Here is a 20,352-nt window from a genome sequence, read left to right on the forward strand (position 1 = left end):
GTGTTAAGGCCGAAAATTTAATGCCAGGCCATGTCCGTGCACTGGCACTGAATTTCCAGAGCGGCTAAAACATAACCAGTTAAGGGGTTCTTTTACTAAGCTGTGGGAAAAAGGGACCATTTTTCCCGCGTGCCAGGGCCCTTTTTACCGCAGCGAGTAAAAAGGCCCCTCCCCTAAAAAACCATGCGGTAGGAAGCACTTACCACCACCCATTGAGGTGTCGGTATGGGCTCCTACAGTAACTCGGTGGTAAACAGACAGCGTGCAGCGATGCCTGATTACCGCCAGGTTAGCGCCGTACTAGAGAAAAAATTTCTGGAGTGCTGGAAATGGCACGCTCACCAGCCGGAACTACCACCAGCAGCAGCTGGACAAGTGCTGACTCCGCCCGCAGAACACACCCAAAATAACCAGTTTTCAGTTCGGCACTAACCAGTTATTTTCAGCAGCATTAACCGGTTAAGTGCCGCTGAAAATTTGCAGTTAAATTTCTTTGAATATCGACCCTATTCACTTTTAAGCTCCTAACTTAAGATGAATTTTGAGTGAAAACTTACTAAGTTTGGCTGAAAATAGTCCAAAAATTTAGGAGCCTAACTTAGGGGACACTTTACTAAAGCTTAGCGTGCGCTAATGGAATTAATGAGAGCTAAATGCTGCAATCCTATTTTATACCTATGGGCCACTTGGCACTTAGCGCACAGGGCCACATGACCTGTAGGTATAGAATAGGATGCACAGCATTTAGGGCCTTATTCTAGCCTTGATAAATAATCAAAACCCAAAAGTTCTCAGACTGGACTTTCAAAAAATGTCAGTTTTCAAATATTATAATATTTCTATTGTCGAACAGCAGCCAACAAACTTATCTGGCTCCGTTTCATCTCCTCAAAAAGTGCAAGCCCAATGGAGGCCTTCATTTGCAGATTAAAGTGTTGCATCAGGGATAGCCTTTCAACATACTTCTCAAGGCACTAAGGGGCCCTTTTACTAAGCTGCGTAAGCGTCTACGCGCTTCCAAAGTGTGCCAAAATGGAGTTACCGCCCGACTACCACGTTGCTCTTGCAATAATTTCATTTTTGGCGCACGTTCGATATGCGCGTCTGAAATTAATTTTTTTGGGACGTGCGTAACAGACGCGCATCAAGTGGCATTTGATGCACATAGGTCACTACCACCCGGATTCTTTACTGCTAGGTCAATGGCTGGTGGTATGGTCTCAGACCCAAAATGGACGTGCAGCAATTTTGATTTTGCCGCACGTCCATTTTCGACTAAAAAAAGGCCATTTTTATAGGCGCCCTGAAAAATGGATCGGTGCGCGCCTACACTACCACAAGCCATATTTCAGTGCGCCTTTGTAAAAGGACCCCTAAGGTCCTCTTTTATCAAGCAGTGCTAGTTGCTCCCGGTGCGGTAATGCTGACAAAGCCCATTCACTTTGAATGGGCTCCATCGGTATTGTCACACGGAAACTGTAGTGCGGCTTGAAAAAAGAGGCCCTAAGGAATTAAGGGGCCCTTTTATCTGTGTTATGCACTAACATACGCCTAACGAAGGAAAATGGCCTAACGCAGGATGTGCTAATGGGTTCTGCATTAATTTTGCCATGTGCATATGCTGTGTGCAGTATTTATCATTTCAAATTTTTTTTTGAGTGGGTGTGTCAGGATCGGAGATTGGGCATGGATATGCTGATCAGCTACCGTGCTGACATTACTGCTGCGCTGTTTAGCGCATCCATAACGCAAGAGCTCTTAGATTCTATACATGGTGCCAAGTGTATTCTGTAATCTGTGCCTAGATTTAGACACTGATCATAGAATACGCTTAGTTCATATATCAGCGCCTAAATCTATGCGCATCCATTTACACCAATGAAAACGTGGTATAAATCCCTGCGCGTAAAGTTAGGCGCACGAGGCCATATTCTATAACTAGGCGCATACATTTTGGAACACCCACAAAATGCCCATTTCTCTGCCCATAACCATGCCCCTTTTTGTGCGCATAAATTCTAATGTGCCAATTAGTGCTCATTATTGCTTGTTAAGTGCTGTTAACAGTGCTCATTAGCTTGTTAAGCTTGTTAAGTTATGCACATTGTTATAGAATTTGCGCAGATTTCAACGCCAATCTTTAGGTGCACTATTTCGAATCCGGAGGTTAGTGCCTCCTAAATAGGAGATGATAAGTACTCCTGTGTTAATTTTTTTTTTAATGGCTATGCACTAAAGCTAACATTAGCACACGGCCAGAAATAAAACAAATAGAAAAAAGTCCTTTTGATGGCCCTGCTAGAAATGGGCTTAGCACGTGGGAAATGTCCATGTATGGACATGCTAATCCAATTTACTAGCGCAGCCTAGTAAAACGGCCCCTAAGCTTGGGTTTTGATTAGTTTTCAAGGCTAGAAGTTTGTGTAATGTCTACTGTAATGAACAGAAAACAGACCTGCCATGTCTAAGGAAAATGAAACCTACCGGTATTTGACTTGCCAGGCCAAGGTTTGCCACGGCAGCAGCTGCTTTCTTCTTGCTGTTGGTGCTGTTTGCAGTGTTTCCCGCACTGTTATTTGAGGTGCTGCTGGTGGAATTTTTCCTTTTCCTTCGTTTGGTGGTTGCCTGTCGTGTGGGCTCCGCTGTACAAGGAAAGATAAAGATAGCAGCAGGTGATGGAGGATTTTTAGAGTAGGAATAGATGATCCATATGCAGGTCAGATTAATCAGATTCTATGTTTTATTCCTTTTTAAAACTGTAGCAGACTTTTTTTAAATGTATTTTTTGTTAGGAGCGCATGATTCTGAAGTTCATAGGGTTGGAAAAGAGCATGCTAGATTCTTTTCATTTTTGAATCGTGCATTCATTCCCATTACAAGAAATTCCTGCATGGTGCTGCTATTGCCCTAGAAGGTTTGTTCATCAGAGGGAAAGCTAACACAGTTTTCTGCTACAGCATCTCAATCTTAGGTCCTACAGGAATAAAACCTTTCTGTATGCAAGTGTGGTCAGTTGTGTAGCTTGCTTGGTTTTACAAGAGAATCAAATTCGTTTTAAAGACATCTGATTTCTTTGTTTTAAAACTAAGCCATTACAGATGAGAACTATTGAGATTCCACCACACTTCATCTCATGCACCTGTAAGAGGAGGAAATTCCTTAGCTTGGATATCTGTAGCAGCATGCTAAATAGGATGTACAAATCTGATTTGTGACATCTAGGCTGGGATGTCTCAAGTTCCGCAAGTATTTTAGACCAGATTTGCTTATGTAGCGGCTGTTCTAAAATACATGGAGAAATGCAGGTTTATGCTATGGCTATGTGTAGCAAAAGTATCCATCTTAGAACCGCAAACATCTAAAACATCAAGGGTCAAAATGGGCACATAAATGCTTATGTGCCAGCTCAGGAATGTTTATGGTATGAAAGAGCAACATAAATATTTGTTATCCATTTTAGAAATGTTAATATTTATTTTCCCCAAAGCTGTCACAGAGTCCAGTATCCCTTACCAGTTTCACTTTATAGGGGGAGGTGGAGGGCGCCATTAACCACTGGGGGATTAAAGGGGAGATTTTCCTAATCCCTCTAGTACAGTGCCGTTTAATATGAACTCTTGTCTGAAAACTAGATACCTCGGGTAGTAGGTGTACACATTGACATCTTTCTGTTTGGACACAGATGTGCATTCCCCTTCACAGGATCTGCAAAATCCTGAGTGGTGCAGAATGTGTGTAAGTGAATCGATTTTTCATGCTTTAAAAAAGTACAAAGACTAGGGGACACTCAATGAAATTACATGGAAATACTTTTTTTTTTTAATATAGGAAAAGAAATTAGGGCCTCTTTTATCAAACCGTGCTAGCGAAACCATGCTAGCGGTCTCTGGTGTGGTAATGCCGACAAAGTCCATTCACTTAATACCATAGAGGTAACAGAGTAAATATAGTATGCCAGTTAAGGATTAACTATGGGAACTGCCAAAACATTTAAGGGGGCTTTTACTAAGGTGCACTAACGATTTTAGCTCATGCTAGAAATCAGCTGACGCTAAATACTGAGTTGCCCATTGTATTCCTATGGGCAACTCAGCATTTAGAGTCAGCTGATTTCTAGTGTGAGCTAAAAACGCTAGCGCACCTTGGTAAAAGACCTTCTTAGCAAGCCTTCTCCATAATAAAAAACGGATCCTGAAGCTGTTTAGGGATGAGGGAAAGAGAACATTATCCACTATATAATACAAAACAGAAACAAAGAAATAAAAAAAAAAATCAATTATCCCATCTAAAACCATTTCCGCCAGGAACATGTCCAAAAACTTTTAAAAACACAGATACGCTAACAGTTGTTATTACATCCTCCGGCAAAGAGTTCCAGAGTTTAGTGAAAAAAATATTTCCTCCTATTTGTTTTAAAAGTATTTCCAAGTAACTTCATTGAGTGTCCCCTAGTCTTTGTACTTTTTGAAAAAGCAAAAAATAAATTCACATCTACTCATTCTACACCACTCAGGATTTTGCAGACCTCAATCATATCTCCCCTCATCTGTCTCTTTTCCAGGCTGAAGAGCCCTAACCTCTTCAGGATTTCCTCATATGAGAGGCATTCCATCCCCTTTATCATTTTGGTTGCTCTTCTTTGAACCTTTTCTAATTCCACTACATCTTTTTTGAGATACGGTGACCAGAACTGAATGCAATACTCAAGGTGAGGTTGCACCGTGTAGTGATACAGAGGCATTATAGTATTCACAGTCTTATTTACCATCTCTTTCCTATTAATTCTTAGTATCCTGTTTGCTTTTTTGGCCACCGCCACACACTGGGCAGAAGATTTCAGTTTGTTGTCTACAACGACATCTAGATCTTTTGCTTGGGTTCTGACTCCCAAAGTGGACCCTAGCATCAGGTAAGTATGATTCGGAATATTTTTACCAATGTGCATCATTTTTTCCACATTAAATTTCATCTGCCATTTGGATTCATGTGATCTAAACATTAAAAAAAAATTTTTTTTAATGTATTATCAAGTAATCACTTTACTCCTTATTCAGCCATAACCTGGACTGGATTGTAGATTTATTTCAGTAAGTGAATGCTGTGAAATGAGAACATGTCCACCAAACTTACAGCCTTGGGTTGAAGAAAATCCTCACACACTACCTACAAGACCCCAGAAGGTAGGAATGTTGTGCCTCTCCCCATCCTCACACCCTCTGTGGATGTAGATGTGAAGAAGATACCATGGAGGGGTTACAAACAGGGAGATTGGGGTTCAGGAATGATCTCTGTCTCTTGCATTACTCTTATTACCTTGTCCTGCAGCCTACAGGTTGTTGAGGAGGTGGTTTTGAACTGTTTGAAGCACCAGTTGGGTGCAGAGTAGAAAAAGAGTATGTGGCCCAATTTATCACTATTCTCTTTCTCTTTTTGTCAATCTGGAGGACTGAGGGGGATTGTGGGTTACTTGTAAAATAGGGAAGCCAGTCGGGCACTGACAAGGAGATGAGGTGTGAATTATTCAGTTAGGAAGGTTGTAGAGGTGGCTGAGGGTGAGAGGCAGATTGTAGGGAGAGGGGGAAGGGATAGGGAATAAGTGAGGATGGCTGAAAGTGGGAGGTTGCAGCCAGCAGGAGGAGGGAAAAAGAGTAAAAGACTAGAGTGGGATGGAGGAGAGAAGGATAATGTAACATTAATTAAATCACAGATTTTATAGAAACGTAGAAAAATGAAGGCAGATAATGACTAAATGGCCTAGCCAGTCTGCCCATCTCTACCTAGCACTCTCTTAGAGATCCTATGTACTTCTCCTAAGCTTTCTTAAATTCAGATACAGTTTTCATCTCCACCACCTCCACCAGGAGGCCGTTCCATGAATTCACCACCCCTTCTATGAAGAAGTATTTCCTCAGGTTACTTCTGAGTCTATCCCATTTCACCTTCATCCTATGCCCCCTCATTCCAGAGCTTCCTTTCAATTGAAATACTTGTCTTCTGTACATTTATGCCACGTAGGCATTTAAATTAGAGAATGACATGGGAATGGACAGATGTGGTAAACCGCAGTAATCCACGTTAAAAGAAAAAAATGTTTGAAAGGTATTAATCCGCAAACAAATCTTTTCCAGAGATGGGAAGGCGGTAGAATGAGGACATTAAATGGGATTGAAGGGGGGCAGACTCAAAAAAGATGTCAGGAAGTATTTTTTCACAGAGAGAGTGGTGGATGCTTGGAATGCCCTCCCGCAGGAGGTGGTGGAGATGAAAACAGTAACGGCATTCAAACATGCATGGGTATACATAAAGGAATCCTGTGCAGAAGGAATGGATCCTCAGGAGCTTAGCCAAAATTGTGTGGCGGAGCCAGTGGGGGGAAGAGGGGTTGGTGGTTGGGAGGCGAAGATAGTGCTGGGCAGACTTATACGGTCTGTGCCAGAGCCGGTGGTGGGAGGCGGGGCTGGTGGTTGGGAGGAGGGGATAGTGCTGGGCAGACTTATACGTTCTGTGCCCTGAAAAAGACAGGTACAAATCAAGGTAATTTATACACCTGAGTTTATCTTGTTGGGCAGACTGGATTGACCGTGCAGGTCTTTTTCTGCCATCATCTACTATGTTACTATTCAGCTTATAATCGAAAGTGATCGCCGGCCATTTCCCGACATAAATCGGGAGATGGCCGGCGATCTCGGAAAAGTGGTGAAATCGGTATAATCGAAAGCTGCGTTTTTGACAGCATCGCTGCTTTCCTGTCGCCTCGCCGGCGAAAGTTCAAAAGAGCGTGTCGCCGGCTAAGCGAAGGCGGGACATGGGCGGGGGTGGGCGTGGCTACCAGATGGCCGGCTTTCGCCGATAATGGAAAAAAAAACCTGGCGATAAGCAGTATTTCGCCGGGTTTACTTGGTCCTTTTATTTTCACGACCAAGTCTCAAAAAGGTGCCCCAACTGACCAGATGACCACCGGAGGGAATGGGGGATGACCTCCCCATACTCCCCCAGTGGTCACCAACCCCCTCCCACACTAAAAAATAAACTTAAAAACCTTTTTTTTTTTTTTTTTTAATTAAAAAAAAAAAAACACCTTTTTTGCCAGCCTGTATGCCATCCTCAAATGCTGTACCCACCTCCATGACAGCAGAATGTGTTCTATCCTCCGACAGCCTTTCCCTGGTTGTGATGTGGCTCTCGGGTGAGTGTGACACCTTTTCTGTTAGGTGCACTGCAGAGTCACATCAGCAATGCATTGTGGTGGGTGTAGGGTACTGGGCTGTACTCCCATGGTGCTTTTCCCCCTGCTAACTGGGTCAGAGTGTGCCTTGTTTTACTTCTGTTAGTCCATGAGGTAGTGGCCATGTTTGTAAGCCAGTTTTAGATCCCTTTCATGTGTTAGCCACATTAGAGAATTTAGTTCTTACCTTGAATGTGGCTGAAAGAGGGCATTGTACAGCATTCTGCCAGCTCTGACCTACTGCTAATCTCAGTACCAGTGAGACTCTTTGCAGTGGGACACAACCTCTGATCTGCAGTTAACTGTGAGTAAATGTGCCCCGTGGGAACAGTAAAAAGCTTTGATCCCGCGGTAAAAAAAAGTTGTGGTTACTGCTCCCGCGGGTCTGGCATCTCCATGCCTGCCTGCCTTTCTCCCTCCCTCCTCCCTTCCTGCAGTACCTCTACCTTATGCAGCGCTGCCTGAGCTGACACCAATCTCCACAGGCTTGCTCCAGGACCTTCTCTCTACCGGGTCCTGCCTTTCGATGTAACTTCCTGTTTAGCAAAAACAGGAAGTTGCATCAGAAGGTGGAGGGTTCCAGCAGAGAGATGGCCCCAGAGCAGGTCTGTGGAGATTGCTGCCGGCTCAGGCATTGCTGCTGTGTAGGGTGGAGTTGCTAATATAAACAAATCTTCTGCCTTCCCTATTAAACAGGGAAGCATGGATGGGCATCTTGTTGAACAAATACTATGCTCTGGGACCAGACAAATAAAATATCACATACACACAAGCAGCCAACAAAAAGCTAAAGTATCAGATCACTGACAGAAAAGCTGCAGTGATTCACAGTTGCTGTTTTACCCAGTTGCATAGTATTAGGAATTATATTCTGGGGAGACAGAGCCGAGAGGATGCCTTAACAAGCTTAGCTCAGCTACAGTAAAATCATAGGTTGTTTACTTCTGTTTTATTTTTTTGGGCCGTTTTGAAGGAGCTAAATGTCTGTGCAATTGTTATTGGGCAACGTAGAAGGCTTTCTGACCTTCTGTCCCTGCAGTCACTTAATTTACACTTGGTTGCCTCGCTCATGTTTCTAGGCTATCTACAGAAAAGATGGGCAGTTGTTTAGCTTTTGGGGAAAAATAGACCTCAAACTTTGTTTTGATGTACATGGAAAAATAAAATAATTTTATGCGGGATGTTTCCTGAGGAATGTAGTATCTAAAGTCATAACAAACAGTGGCGATTACACTGCTTCAAGGAAATATTCTTGTGGCAAGGGTATGTTGGCTAACAAAAGGGATGGGCTTTCATGTTAAATCCAGGAGCTGAATAATGGGAGCAGAGACATTGCCATAGGAACACTTGAAACTTAACAAATAGAAAATACTTCAGGGCTTTTTGTCTCGCTCTTTCTTGTGCATTGTTGAATGGCCTTCCTTTTTCCTTCCTTCTCTGTTTTTCTCTTCCTCTCCTTCTTTCTATTCCCCTGGTAGTATTCTTTTTGTGGATGTAATTATTTAAACCGGAGATCTATAACAGCTTTATGCTAATGTCCTGAATAAAGAGAAGGGGATCTGGGGAGGGAGTAAGGTGTGATTCTAAAGGCCACTATCAGGCCATGCCTTCTTCAGCTTCCAGCAGTCTTAGGGCTCTCTTTGGCCACAGGACAGTTATCCTAGTTGCACTCCCCTAACACCATCTCTGGTATGTGTGATCTTTATATTTTGCACGGTATAGGAGGAAATGCATATCTTTCTATTTCTGTGGTGTGGCTTCTTGTGGTTTTAGATTAATATATGTTTATAATTTTTGGTCAGCTATTATGTATTTGGCACGTGTTCAATCTTTCTGATAGTGGAGGGGATATTTGTGAGGGGAGACGGGGATTTTGTTGATCCTTGTTCTGTATTGCTTGTGATTTATAAAATGACTAGTAAAAAAGGCCTGTTTCCGAAACCAATGAAATGGGCGCTAGCATGTGGCTTTTTTTTTGTGTGTGTGTATGTGTCACAGAGTTATTTTGTGTGTGTGTGTGTGTGTGAGTGTGTGAGGGTGCGGTGTGTGTGCAGGTTGTTGATGTGTGTCTTTTTTTGTTTTGTTTTGTTTTTTCCAGCGGTGGTTCTGTGCTCTCCGTGCTGCACAGATAATGAGCCATTCTGCTGGGGAATGCTCCTCCCTTATTGTCACGTAGTTTCCTCTGATTGGTCCGTCTTACGTTGCCTAGTGTTGCCTGGGAACGGTGTTGTGATGGTCCTTTGTGTTTCAGAATGTTGAGGGTGTTTTTTCTGATTGGTCCGTCATGCGAGGGCGGGGCAGAGAGACATGGTCAGTGTTGTGGCTTCACCACCATGAATCCATGAACCCTTCAGGGAGTGACTTCAGAACGTTGTCTTCAGAACGTTGAGGGTGAGTTTTATTATAGTAGATAGTTGTACAGAATATTTTTTATACTTTAATAAAATGATATATAAAATCAGAACTGTTTGAGGCTTGTACAGATGGGATCCGAAAGAGTTCAAGGGGACGGGGACAGAGTTCGTGGGGGCGGGGACAGAGTTCATGGGGACGGGGTAGGGACGGGGACAAATTTTGTCCCTGTGTCATTCTCTAATTTAAATGTCTCTATCATATCTCCTCTCTCCTGCCTTTCTTCCAAAGTATACTGATCGAGATCATTAAGTCTGTCCCCATATGCTTCATATTCTTACAGATTGGGCAAGAAAGAAATAGACATTTTTCTGGCTTAAGCAGGGATTTGGCCAAGACCATAGAGCAGTTACTGGTAGTTATTTCAGAAGTGGATATTTAAGCACAGAGGCTGTTTTAGAAGATATCAATATTCACATAGGTGACCCAGATTCAAGATTGCCCTGTGATTTTATTTTTTTTAATTGTTTTTCAGCATTAGGTCTCTCTCAGTGCACAAATGAAGAGATCCACAAGCTGGCAATACCTTTTTCTTGGTTCTTCATTCTTCTGAGGTCAGCCATGAGGTTACAGTAGAGGACGTATGGTTAACCACTGTTTAATTAAGTTTAAGCTCCATGGAGTGCTAAGATTTTGTGGAAGTAAAACAGACTCTAAGGAAGTTTGCTTCTGAGTGAAATAATCCATAAAATTTTCTGAGTGCTTAACAGCCCAATCACTGGTGTTGGATGGGCTCTCGGGGGAGCTGTAGCAAATATATGGAATGTTCAACCGAGTAGTCCTATTGTTTACTTAATTCTATGAAATCTTGTCTGATCAAAAGTCAGAAATCTGCCCCATGGTTTGCTGATGAGGGCTACTAGCTGAAAAGAGAAAAAATGTCATCTAAAATTATCATTTAGATTTTGTCCTCTATCATCTCATTTAGGTGGCTGTTCCTTTTTGTGTATAGCTCCAGTGTTTTTAAATAGATTTTTATGGTTTTAAAAAACATTTATGTATGTTTTGCTTGTAAGCCACTTAATGCTAGGCGGGGTATACATTTTTTAAATAAATAAATAAAATAGACAGACACCGACAAGGAATGCCATTGACCTTTCTCTTTAACCTACAGCTAGATTAAAAAGTCATCTTGATGCAAAAAGAGGTTCTTTTTCTGCCAAATTCTCCCAAAGAAAAAAATTCTAATAAGGAATTGTTTTGGATAGTGAAGAATTTGGTAAATTTCCTGTTACAGCTTGTTGATAGAGGGCGCTATGACTTTTCTAGTGTTTTGTAAAATGTAGTATAGCAAAACTGATAAATAAAAATGAAATATTAGATTTGATGGCTTCATTCAGATTCACTGACTAGAGCATTTTACTAGATTGATAAATGGGTTGATTAGCTTGATGAAATCCGTAATGAACAGGAGATCTCAATAATTTGCTGCTGGGTGACCTTACTTTTCCCCAAATAAGTTGTAGGACTCAATTCCTTCCCCACTATTTTTTAACATCTACAGTATGTAAGACCTTTAGTTGAAATGATCTGAGGATTTTATCTTTAGTTTCACCTGTATGTGAATGAATTCCAACTTTGTATTTCATTGGAGTCAGATATCAACAGAACTGTGAGTATTGAGTTAAGAGAAGATCTGTAAATTATTAAATCATTCAAATCAGAAGTACACTGTAAGGGTAAGGCTGTGCTGCAAAATTTGGATGTCCCACTTGTACTACATGAGAATTGCTCTCCCTCTAAAAGTCACTATATATATATAGCTAGCAAGTAACAATAAAGTTGCTGAAAAATATAAAAATATAAGGAGGAAAAGGACTTCAGTAGCTAAGGTCAAGCCTAGAGTCAAGCTCGGTCTAATGACCTGCCATACTTCTTCTTGAGTTCTGAAAAACATCCCATTAATTTTATCAATTTTAAAAATATTTTACACTGGCTTCAGGAGCATTTTTAATTTATGCAGCACTACCGGTATCCCTGTCATAGCAGCTATTCAGTCCTCGAAGTGCACACTGGTAGTGCTACATAAATTAAAAACACCCCTGATGAAGCCCCTGTTGAGCGTAGCAGACCCATTTCAGATAAGTGCCTGGGAGATTTCAATATTTTGAACGATTTAATCTGTAAGTGTTAAAAATTAAAAAACAATTTTCAGGAACTTCATTGTTACTTGCTAGTTATATATAGTTACATTGTTGGAAGAGCAAGCAAGGCCAATAAGGATAGTTGTCTCCCTCTAAAAGACCATGCTTAGAGTCTGGCTGCAACAGTACAGTACATTCTAGTCTGAATGTGGAGACATATATTTCTAAGAGTGTCTATGTCTAATTCTGGTATGGATGTCAACTGTGAAAGTACTTTAAGATGCTGGATCTGGTAAGTTTAATATATGTTCTAGTTGTTTCTTGCTTAGATTATTGTGACATTTGGCTTTTCTGCCACAGACCATACAGAGAATACAACATATTCAAGATGCAGCTACTCATGCATTGTTAGGCTCTACGTGCAGAAATAGCATAATCCCTGTTTTGAAAAGCTAAAATTAGCTCCCTATTCATTTTTTTGTGAGCAAGTTAAAGCTCTAGTGAATGGTCAGGGTCCACAGTATCTCAGGAACCATTTATTTATCATCTCATTTACCTAGATTGGATCATGAGGCCTACTTATTAGTTCTCACGTGAAAGAGGTTAAACTTGCCATAGCAGTCGTTCTCAAACTTGTCCTGGGGAATCCAAGTCCCCACTATTCAGATTTTCAGGATATCTGCAATAAATTTGCACGTACTGCCTCTATTATATGGCTAAGGATATCCCGAAAGCATGTAGCTGACTGGGAGTAATCAAAGAGAATTGTCAAGAAATGGAGATGGACATTTTCTCATCTTAACCCATCATATAAGATCTCTTTCTTACTGCATTATTTAAATGGCTAGATTTTCAATTGACTTTTGAATGTATTGTAGTTCAAAGCAAGTTAAATTCAGATACAGTAATTTATTTGATTAAGATATTAAGCTTGATTTTTATTTGGGGGTTTATTACTACTTTATTCATATTTTATTTTTCTTCAGTGGCGTACCAAGAGGGGGCGGTGGGGGCGGTCTGCCCCGGGTGCACACCGCTGGGGGGGTGCCGTGCGCGCCTGTCCTTCGTTCGTTCCATGCTCCCTCTGCCCCGGAACAGGTTACTTCCTGTTCAGGCGCAGAGGGAGCATGGAAACGAATGAAGGATAGGCACGCGCGGCACCCCCCAGCGGCGTGCACATGGGGGGGTTCTTTCACGGGGGGGGGGGTCGCGCTGCATCCGGGGGGCGCTGCACCCGGGGGGGGGGCGCATCGGTGATCCGCCCCGGGTGTCAGCCCCCCTAGGAACGCCACTGTTTTTCTTATGTTGTTTAAAATTGTTATTGTATTGTACTTTGCTTTGGGCACTTAGGTGGAAGGGAATGTGATATGGGGAGGGAGAGGGAATGGGACTTGATATATTGCTTTTCCGTGGTTTTTGTAATTACTTTCAAAGCGGGTTATATAGTATATACAGGTACTTATTTGTACCTGAGGCAATGGAGGATTGTGTGACTTGCCCAGAGTCACAAGGAGCTGCAGTGGGAATTGAATCCAGTTCCTGAGGATCAAAGTCTGCCACACTAACCATTAGGCTACTCTTCTACATTTTGATAAAATATCTAAGTCCGATTTTGGACGTTTTGCTAGAAACATCCAAACATTGAGTGGTGAACATAGCCATTTTGGAACCTGAAAACCATCTATCTTTTTGGTTCAAAAATTGCCTTTTTCCTAGACATTTTATGCCCAGTGCGTTTTTCTCTTGGGACCCTTTTGGAAAATAAAATGTCCAAGAGAAAAATGCCCCAAACCAGCCATTGGGATGTCTGGAGGCCATTATTCTTAGTAGAATGGCCACATAGAAATCCCAGCAGAACAGTGGGGCAGTCTAGGGGTACTGCAGTGGACTTCACATATTAGGTCCCAGGTACACATTTCACCATAACCCCCTTATATTGGTAAGGTGTACCCTCCAGGAGCAGAAAAATACCTACTGTACCTTGCTGTACACCACTACAATAGCTCTCGAGCTTGCAGGTGTCACTAACATGTAGGTACAGTAGGTATATAGTGTATTTTGGAGGGCTCACATGTTCCACCCCAAGTGTGAAAGTCCCGCAGAAATCCATCAAGGTGGAGAACTCTGAGATCTCACAGAAAATAGCAGAAAAGTTTACAAAAGTGGGAAGACGACCACGGACTCCAGCGATGAGAGGGATAACCTTGATACTTTAGAAAGTTTTTATTTTGAAAGACTCAACACAGTACTGTGTTTCGGCCTCTGGCCTGCTTCAGGAGTCTGTGAGTAGTCAATGGGTAATAAAACGTCCAAAATCGTATCTTTTCAATGCAATAATACAAAGAGTGGGTCTTTAGAAAGACATTTGTTGTAGTAGATAGTCTCGGCATCTCTTGGACATTTACTTAGACAGTGGCACTGAAAATGTCTAGTTAGCACCTAAACTGGAACTGGCTATTTTGTGGGTGTTCCTGGAGCAGAGTTGTTGCTTAACTGGTTGTCAATATTCAGTACTTAAGCGGCTAGGATAATTGCCTAAATAGGACCACATAAAACATTGTCTTATCTATATGTGGTTCACCATGGCCAATTAAGTGCCAGTGCTGCCGAGAAGGGTGGGGGGGGGGGGGGTAAGATTCCCTAGGCCCAGCCTCCATGGTTTTGGGGGAGCAGAAGCTTCTACCTGCCTGCCTGCTTCCAGCTCTGTCTGTCTGTCTCCTGCTGCTGTGTGCCAAGACCTGGATGATTGTGTTAACGCTATAACCCAGGTCCTGGCACACAGGAGCAAGAGACGACAGACTGAGAGAGGAGCAGACACAGGAAAGTAAGGGGGCGGGGAGGTCCTGCCCCGGGCCATGCTGTGTCTTTCGGTGGCCCTGTTAAGAGCTGAATATTGCACTTAACCAGCTACGTTTTTGCGGCCTGTGTACAACTGGAAATTCTATGTCGGAGCCTGGACATGACCCAGCACTGAATTTCTAGGGATAATGCCGGTGGCAGTCAGCAAAGCGATGAGCACTACCGGCTGATAACTACCCCAGAATTTTAAAAATAGGTCTTTGACTGAGGAATTCATATCTTTACTCCAACAACTCAGGTTGCTTGGAAACCTACTGAGTGTCACTGAATTTGCTGTACTCTTTGTGCTATATCATGCCAAATCAACAGTTTCTAATTTAGGAAGTCTAATAGACTTGCATGTAACTCATCCTGGCCAACAAAATTTAACATGTGGTAAATGTACTGTACAATTATGACATTTCAAGTTGTACTGAATCATGGATGGTTATAATTTTACATGTTAAATTAAACTAAATAGTCAGTTTAATTAGAAAATAAATATTTAAACTTTGCAGCTTATATTACTGTCTTTTCTGAAATAATGTCCAGCAGCGCTGGGTGAAACACTGTACTAGAAAATAGTAAAATACCTGGTGGTGCCACCATCCTCTGCCATTTCTGAAACAGGCATGTCTTCAGACAGTCTCGAGGACTTAGATTGTAAGTTTTATGTCTTGACATCAGTTCCTGCATTGGCTCCAGTATTACACACAACTAAAAATGGAGACAATAAAATACCTTTTATATAATAAAAACCTGTGTGTTTTGAATTTTGCAATATGCAATTTTCTACTTAGGCAATTTCAATAAGAGGAACATTTTGTATGTAATGTACTATTATATTCAGCTACTTTATTTTCTTTTTCAAATAGGCTTTTTAAAAAGCCACAGAATGTCATTAAGTTCGGTAAAGGTGAAGCACTTCAGGCTGTGGATACTTGTAAAAAGCAAGCCATCGATGCTCTGGCTCTGAAGTGCTGGTTGACAACGATCGAGCAACAATGCATCAATTCCCAGTTGTTCACATTGTCTGGAACAAGCATATATTTTTCCTACCATTTCTAGACCAGAATTTATATTAAAAGGATGTTACAAAAATAGCTGTATGCTAAAAAATGTTAATTGTACTTGTACTTTTCTGATTCAAAAAGCAAACAGCAATATGGCAAACTTTTTCATTATTGTGTCATGCTTACCTCTGTAACTAAGCTTTCACTAAGGGGGTAATTCTGTAAAATAGGCGCTAACATTAATGCACTTGTTATATGCGTAAATGTTTGGAATATTGGAATATATGTGTATATACGTGCAAAAATTCCAAAATGCTGCCTAAGCGTTATTCTGTACATATGTGTTTACCTCTGTAACTAAGCTTTTCACTAAGGGGGTAATTCTGTAAAATAGGCGCTAACATTAATGCACTTGTTATATGCGTAAATGTTTGGAATATTGGAATATATGTGTATATACGTGCAAAAATTCCAAAATGCTGCCTAAGCGTTATTCTGTACATATGTGCATTCTTTTATTTCAATGACATCAACTACGGATAGCCTTTTCTAGGGGGCGTAAACTTAAAGAATTACTAAATTCCATGGATTTACCAAGTCAAAGTGAAGCATTCTGTATGAGAAAGGACATTTTAGATGTGGCAGTTGCAGTATTTGTGAGATCACTAAAGAGTGTGTTGATTTTATCAATCCTATTGATAGAAAAAATTACAAGATGAAAACAAGAACTGAATGTAGATCAACCCATTTTGTTTATATATTACAGTGCCCCTGCAATACAGTTTATGTGGGGAAAACTACTAGGAAACTGCAAGTCCGTAACATGGTAACATAGTAAATGATAGCAGATAAAGACCTGTACGGTCCATCCAGTCTGCCCGACAAGATAAACTCATTTTACATGGTATGTGATACTTTATACCCAAGTTTGATTTGTCCTTGCCATTCTCAGGGCACAGACCGTAAAAGTCTGCCCAGCACTGTTCTTGTACTAAGTTCTGAAGGTAACGTCAAAACCCCTTAAAATTTACACTCCAGCCCATCCATATCTATTCAGTCATGATTAGGGCTTAGACCATAGAAGTCTGCCCAGCACCGGTTTTGCTTCCAAATTACCGGCATCGCCACCTAATCTCTGCTAAGATTCCGTGGATTCATTCCTTCTAAACAGGATTCCTTTGTGTTTATCCCAATCACATTTGAATTCCATTACCGTTTTCATCTCCACCACCTCCTGCGGGAGGGCATTCCACATATCCACCACCCTCCCTGTGAAAAAATACTTCCTGACATTACTCCTGAGTCTGCCCCCTTCAACCTCAATTCATGTCCTCTAGTTCTACCGCCTTCCCGTCTCCGAAAAAGGTTTGTTTGCGGATTAACACCTTTCAAATATTTGAATGTCTGTATCATGTCACCCCTGTTTCTCCTTTCCTCCAAGGTATATACGTTCAGGTTGGCAAGTCTCTCTTTGTACGGCTTGCAACACAAATCCCAAACCATTTTTGTAGCTTTTCTTTGCACCGCTTCCAGTCTTTTTACATCTTTAGCAAGAAAAGGCCTCCAAAACTGAACACAATACTCCAAGTGGGGCCTCACCAGTGACTTGTAGAGGGGCATCAACACCTCCTTTCTTCTGCTAGTTATACCCCTCTCTATGCAGACTAGCATCTTTCTGGCTATGGCCGTCGCCTTGTCATATTGTTTCTTCACCTTTAGATCCTCAGACACCAACACCCCAAGGTCTCTCTCCTGAGTCAAGCTTACTAATCTCTTCTCTCCTATCCGGTATCTCTCTTTTGGATTTCTGCACCCCAAGTGCATCACTCTACATTTCTTGGCATTAAATTTTAACTACATGTATGTGTATAGGTATGTGTGGGGTATGTAGTAATAAAAATTAATTGATTTATAACTAAGGAGTACATTTTTTGATAAACATTAAATTTTAACTGCCAGACCCTCAACCATTCTTCTAATGTTCGGCGATCCCTTCTCATCGTTTCTACTCTCTCCAATCTGTATAATAGAACATAAGTCCTGTATTTCCCGTTTGAAAGAGGAGGCACCATGCATTGCATGGCCACTATACATACTTTTGGAGAGCTTCGGTGCTTTGTCATTGAGCAGGTCAACAACACAGTCCAGGGCAGAGACCGAGATCGCCACCTGTTTCAACATGAGCAGCAATGGATTTTTCATCCACAATCATTAGAAGCTAAGGGTTTGAATACTATGATTTAATGGGCCACCCTTTTTATGAATTTAAACTGACCGTGAAAAAGATTCTAGCATTTATAGAAGAGCATACTTAAGATCTTTTTAAGTGATCATAGGATGTTTGGGCATTCAGGCTTTCCATTGTTTTAACTTAAGACTTGGCGTTTTAGTTATAAGCAGGTGCCATTTTTATAAGTATTTTGTTTGAAAGATGCAACGAGCATTTAATCAAGTAAGTTCTCTATGAACTGTGCTATTTTTTCACAAGTGTTTGAATCTTTTTGACAATGCTTAATTTTTTTTACAGATGACAAGACAGCGCATTTATTCCCTTGATAAAGCTTCGGGCGAAATGGGACCCTGTTGGGAGTTAAAAAGATAAGTGTGCCTATTTTGTCTATAAGAAAATTGAATTTGAAACATTGAAGATATTGGATGGTTTAAGAAATGATTTTGAATTACACATATTTAATGATAAATAAGGTTATGAATATTCAGCATTGAAGAAATATATTATGGAGGTGTTTGGCCAATGATGATGGTTTTTGTCTGTTGAGTATTAAAGGCCTTGTTTACTAAGGTGCACTAGCGTTTTTAGCATGTGTTAAAAATTACCACGCGCTAACCATGTAGTTGCCCATGGGAATATTATAGGCATCTACACAGGTTGCGCGCACTAAAAATGCTAATGCACCTCTAGCATGGCTTAGTAAACAAGGCCCTAAGTTTTCTATGAAGAGTCATAGAGTACTGAGGTTTTTGAAGTCTTTTACTCCATAAGTTTTAAGATTGTGGTGTTTTCAGCAGTAGGTGATATTGTCCTCCGTATTTGAAGCATATGTGTGTATCTTATATAGTGCGGATTTTACATGGTCAGAGTCTGGGCACAGCAGAGTGGACTCATATTTCCATGCTTAGGGGGAATTTTATAATATAAGAGCTCATACCTACACACGTTATGCATATTCAGATCGACATTCAAAGCAATTTAACCAGCCAGAAACAGCTTCTGGACAGTTAAATTGCTTGTTTGGGGCTATCCAGCCATTTTCAAACAGGTAGAAAAAGCGACAGCCAAAGCCAGAAGGATGCTTGGGTTCATAAAGAGAGGTGTGACCAGCGGGAAAAAAAGAGGTCATAGTGCCATTGTATAAGTCTCTGGTGAGGCCTCATTTGGAGTACTGCATGCAGTTCTGGAGACCGCACCTACGGAAAGATATAAACAGGAAGGAGTCGGTCCAGAGGGCGGCTACGAAATTAGCAAGCGGTCTTGAATCCAAAAATTATAGGGACAGGCTTATGAACCTCAACATGTATACGCTGGGAGAGAGGCGGGAGAGAGGAGACATGATAGAAACGTTTAAATATCTCAAGGGCATTTATGTACAGGAAGAGAGCCTTTTTCAAATGAAGGAGAGCTCTGGAATGAGGGGGCATATGACAAAGTTAAGAGGGAATAGGCTTAGGAGTAACCTAAGAAAGTATTATTTCACAGAAAGGGTGGTGGAGGCATGGAATGGCCTCCCGATGGAGGTGGTGGAGTCGAGGACTGTTCCAGAATTTAAAAAGGCATGGGATAAACATGAGGGATCACTTAGGAACAGGAAGGGCGTAATTCTATAAGCGGGCACCTCCATTTAGGTGCCTTGAGGGCACGTGGTAGGACCCCATTCTATAAATGAACTTGAGCACCCAGATTTCTTTATGGAATATTAGCGCACCTAGATATTCAGCCAGCGGCAGTCAGAGTTTTTATGTCTGGGCACTGGCATTGAATATCTGGTTGTACGCTGGCTGCTAAAACATATGCAGTTAAGTGCAATATTCAGCCCTTAACTGCATAAGCCGAACTGCTATTTATGTGGCCCAAATTAGGCAGTTATTGTATGTGGTTAAGGGCTGAATATTGGTACTTAACTGCATAAGTGCTGACTCCGTCCCTGGAACACCCACAAGTTAGGCAATTTCAGCACAGGCACTAATTGCAAATATTCAAAGGCACTAACTGGTTCATTTCTGCTCAATATTTGCAGTTAGTCACGGACAGGCAACTCAAACTGCCAGGTGCCTCTCCAGACTGTTTAAATCAGTGGCGTAGCTATGTGGGGCCATGGGGGCCTAGGCCCACGTAGATTTGTCCCTGGAGCCCTCTGCTGACGACCCTCCCTCACCAGCAAAGGTAGGCGGCGGCGGGGGAGGGTTAGCGGCGGGTCGAGACTCTCAGCAGGGTCATCGGCAGGGGGGGGTCAAAATTGGTTGTGGTGGTGGCGGCGGCAGCAGCGGGGGGGGGGCCTAAAATGTGCCCCCTCACCTCGGGCTCTGGACCCCCCCTCCCGCCGAAGTGTGGCTACACCCCTGGTTTAAATTGCTTTGAATATCGGGCAGCTAGTATTTAGGTACCTGTACTTACAGCAGCCAAAACAGCTTGTGAAAGTGCAGATGCCCAAATGCAGTAGGGACGTGCACAATTTGCAGTATTCGGTAAGCTGCATGTGCAAGTGGGAGCTCTGCCTACGCCCCTCCCCTGCTCCTTGCCTTTGTACACCCTCTTGCACATTGT

The 20,352-nt window shown here is 41.9% G+C and overlaps 1 protein-coding gene across 6 annotated transcripts in view; it reads right to left on the reverse strand.

Annotated features, from left to right (window-relative positions):
- LDB2 (LIM domain binding 2) overlaps window positions 1-20,352 on the reverse strand; it is a 687,185-nt gene that overhangs the window by 41,337 nt on the left and 625,496 nt on the right. For all 6 annotated transcript variants that reach the window (XM_030191221.1, XM_030191220.1, XM_030191219.1 and 3 more), the window contains exons 6-7: window positions 15,153-15,276; window positions 2,485-2,642 (exon numbers count right to left, since the gene is read on the reverse strand). In XM_030191221.1, coding sequence (XP_030047081.1) covers window positions 2,485-2,642; window positions 15,153-15,276 — 282 coding nt within the window. The remainder of the gene's footprint in view (window positions 1-2,484; window positions 2,643-15,152; window positions 15,277-20,352) is intronic.

Source organism: Microcaecilia unicolor, chromosome 2, assembly GCF_901765095.1.
Source record: "Microcaecilia unicolor chromosome 2, aMicUni1.1, whole genome shotgun sequence".
In the NCBI taxonomy this organism is placed as follows: domain Eukaryota; kingdom Metazoa; phylum Chordata; class Amphibia; order Gymnophiona; family Siphonopidae; genus Microcaecilia; species Microcaecilia unicolor.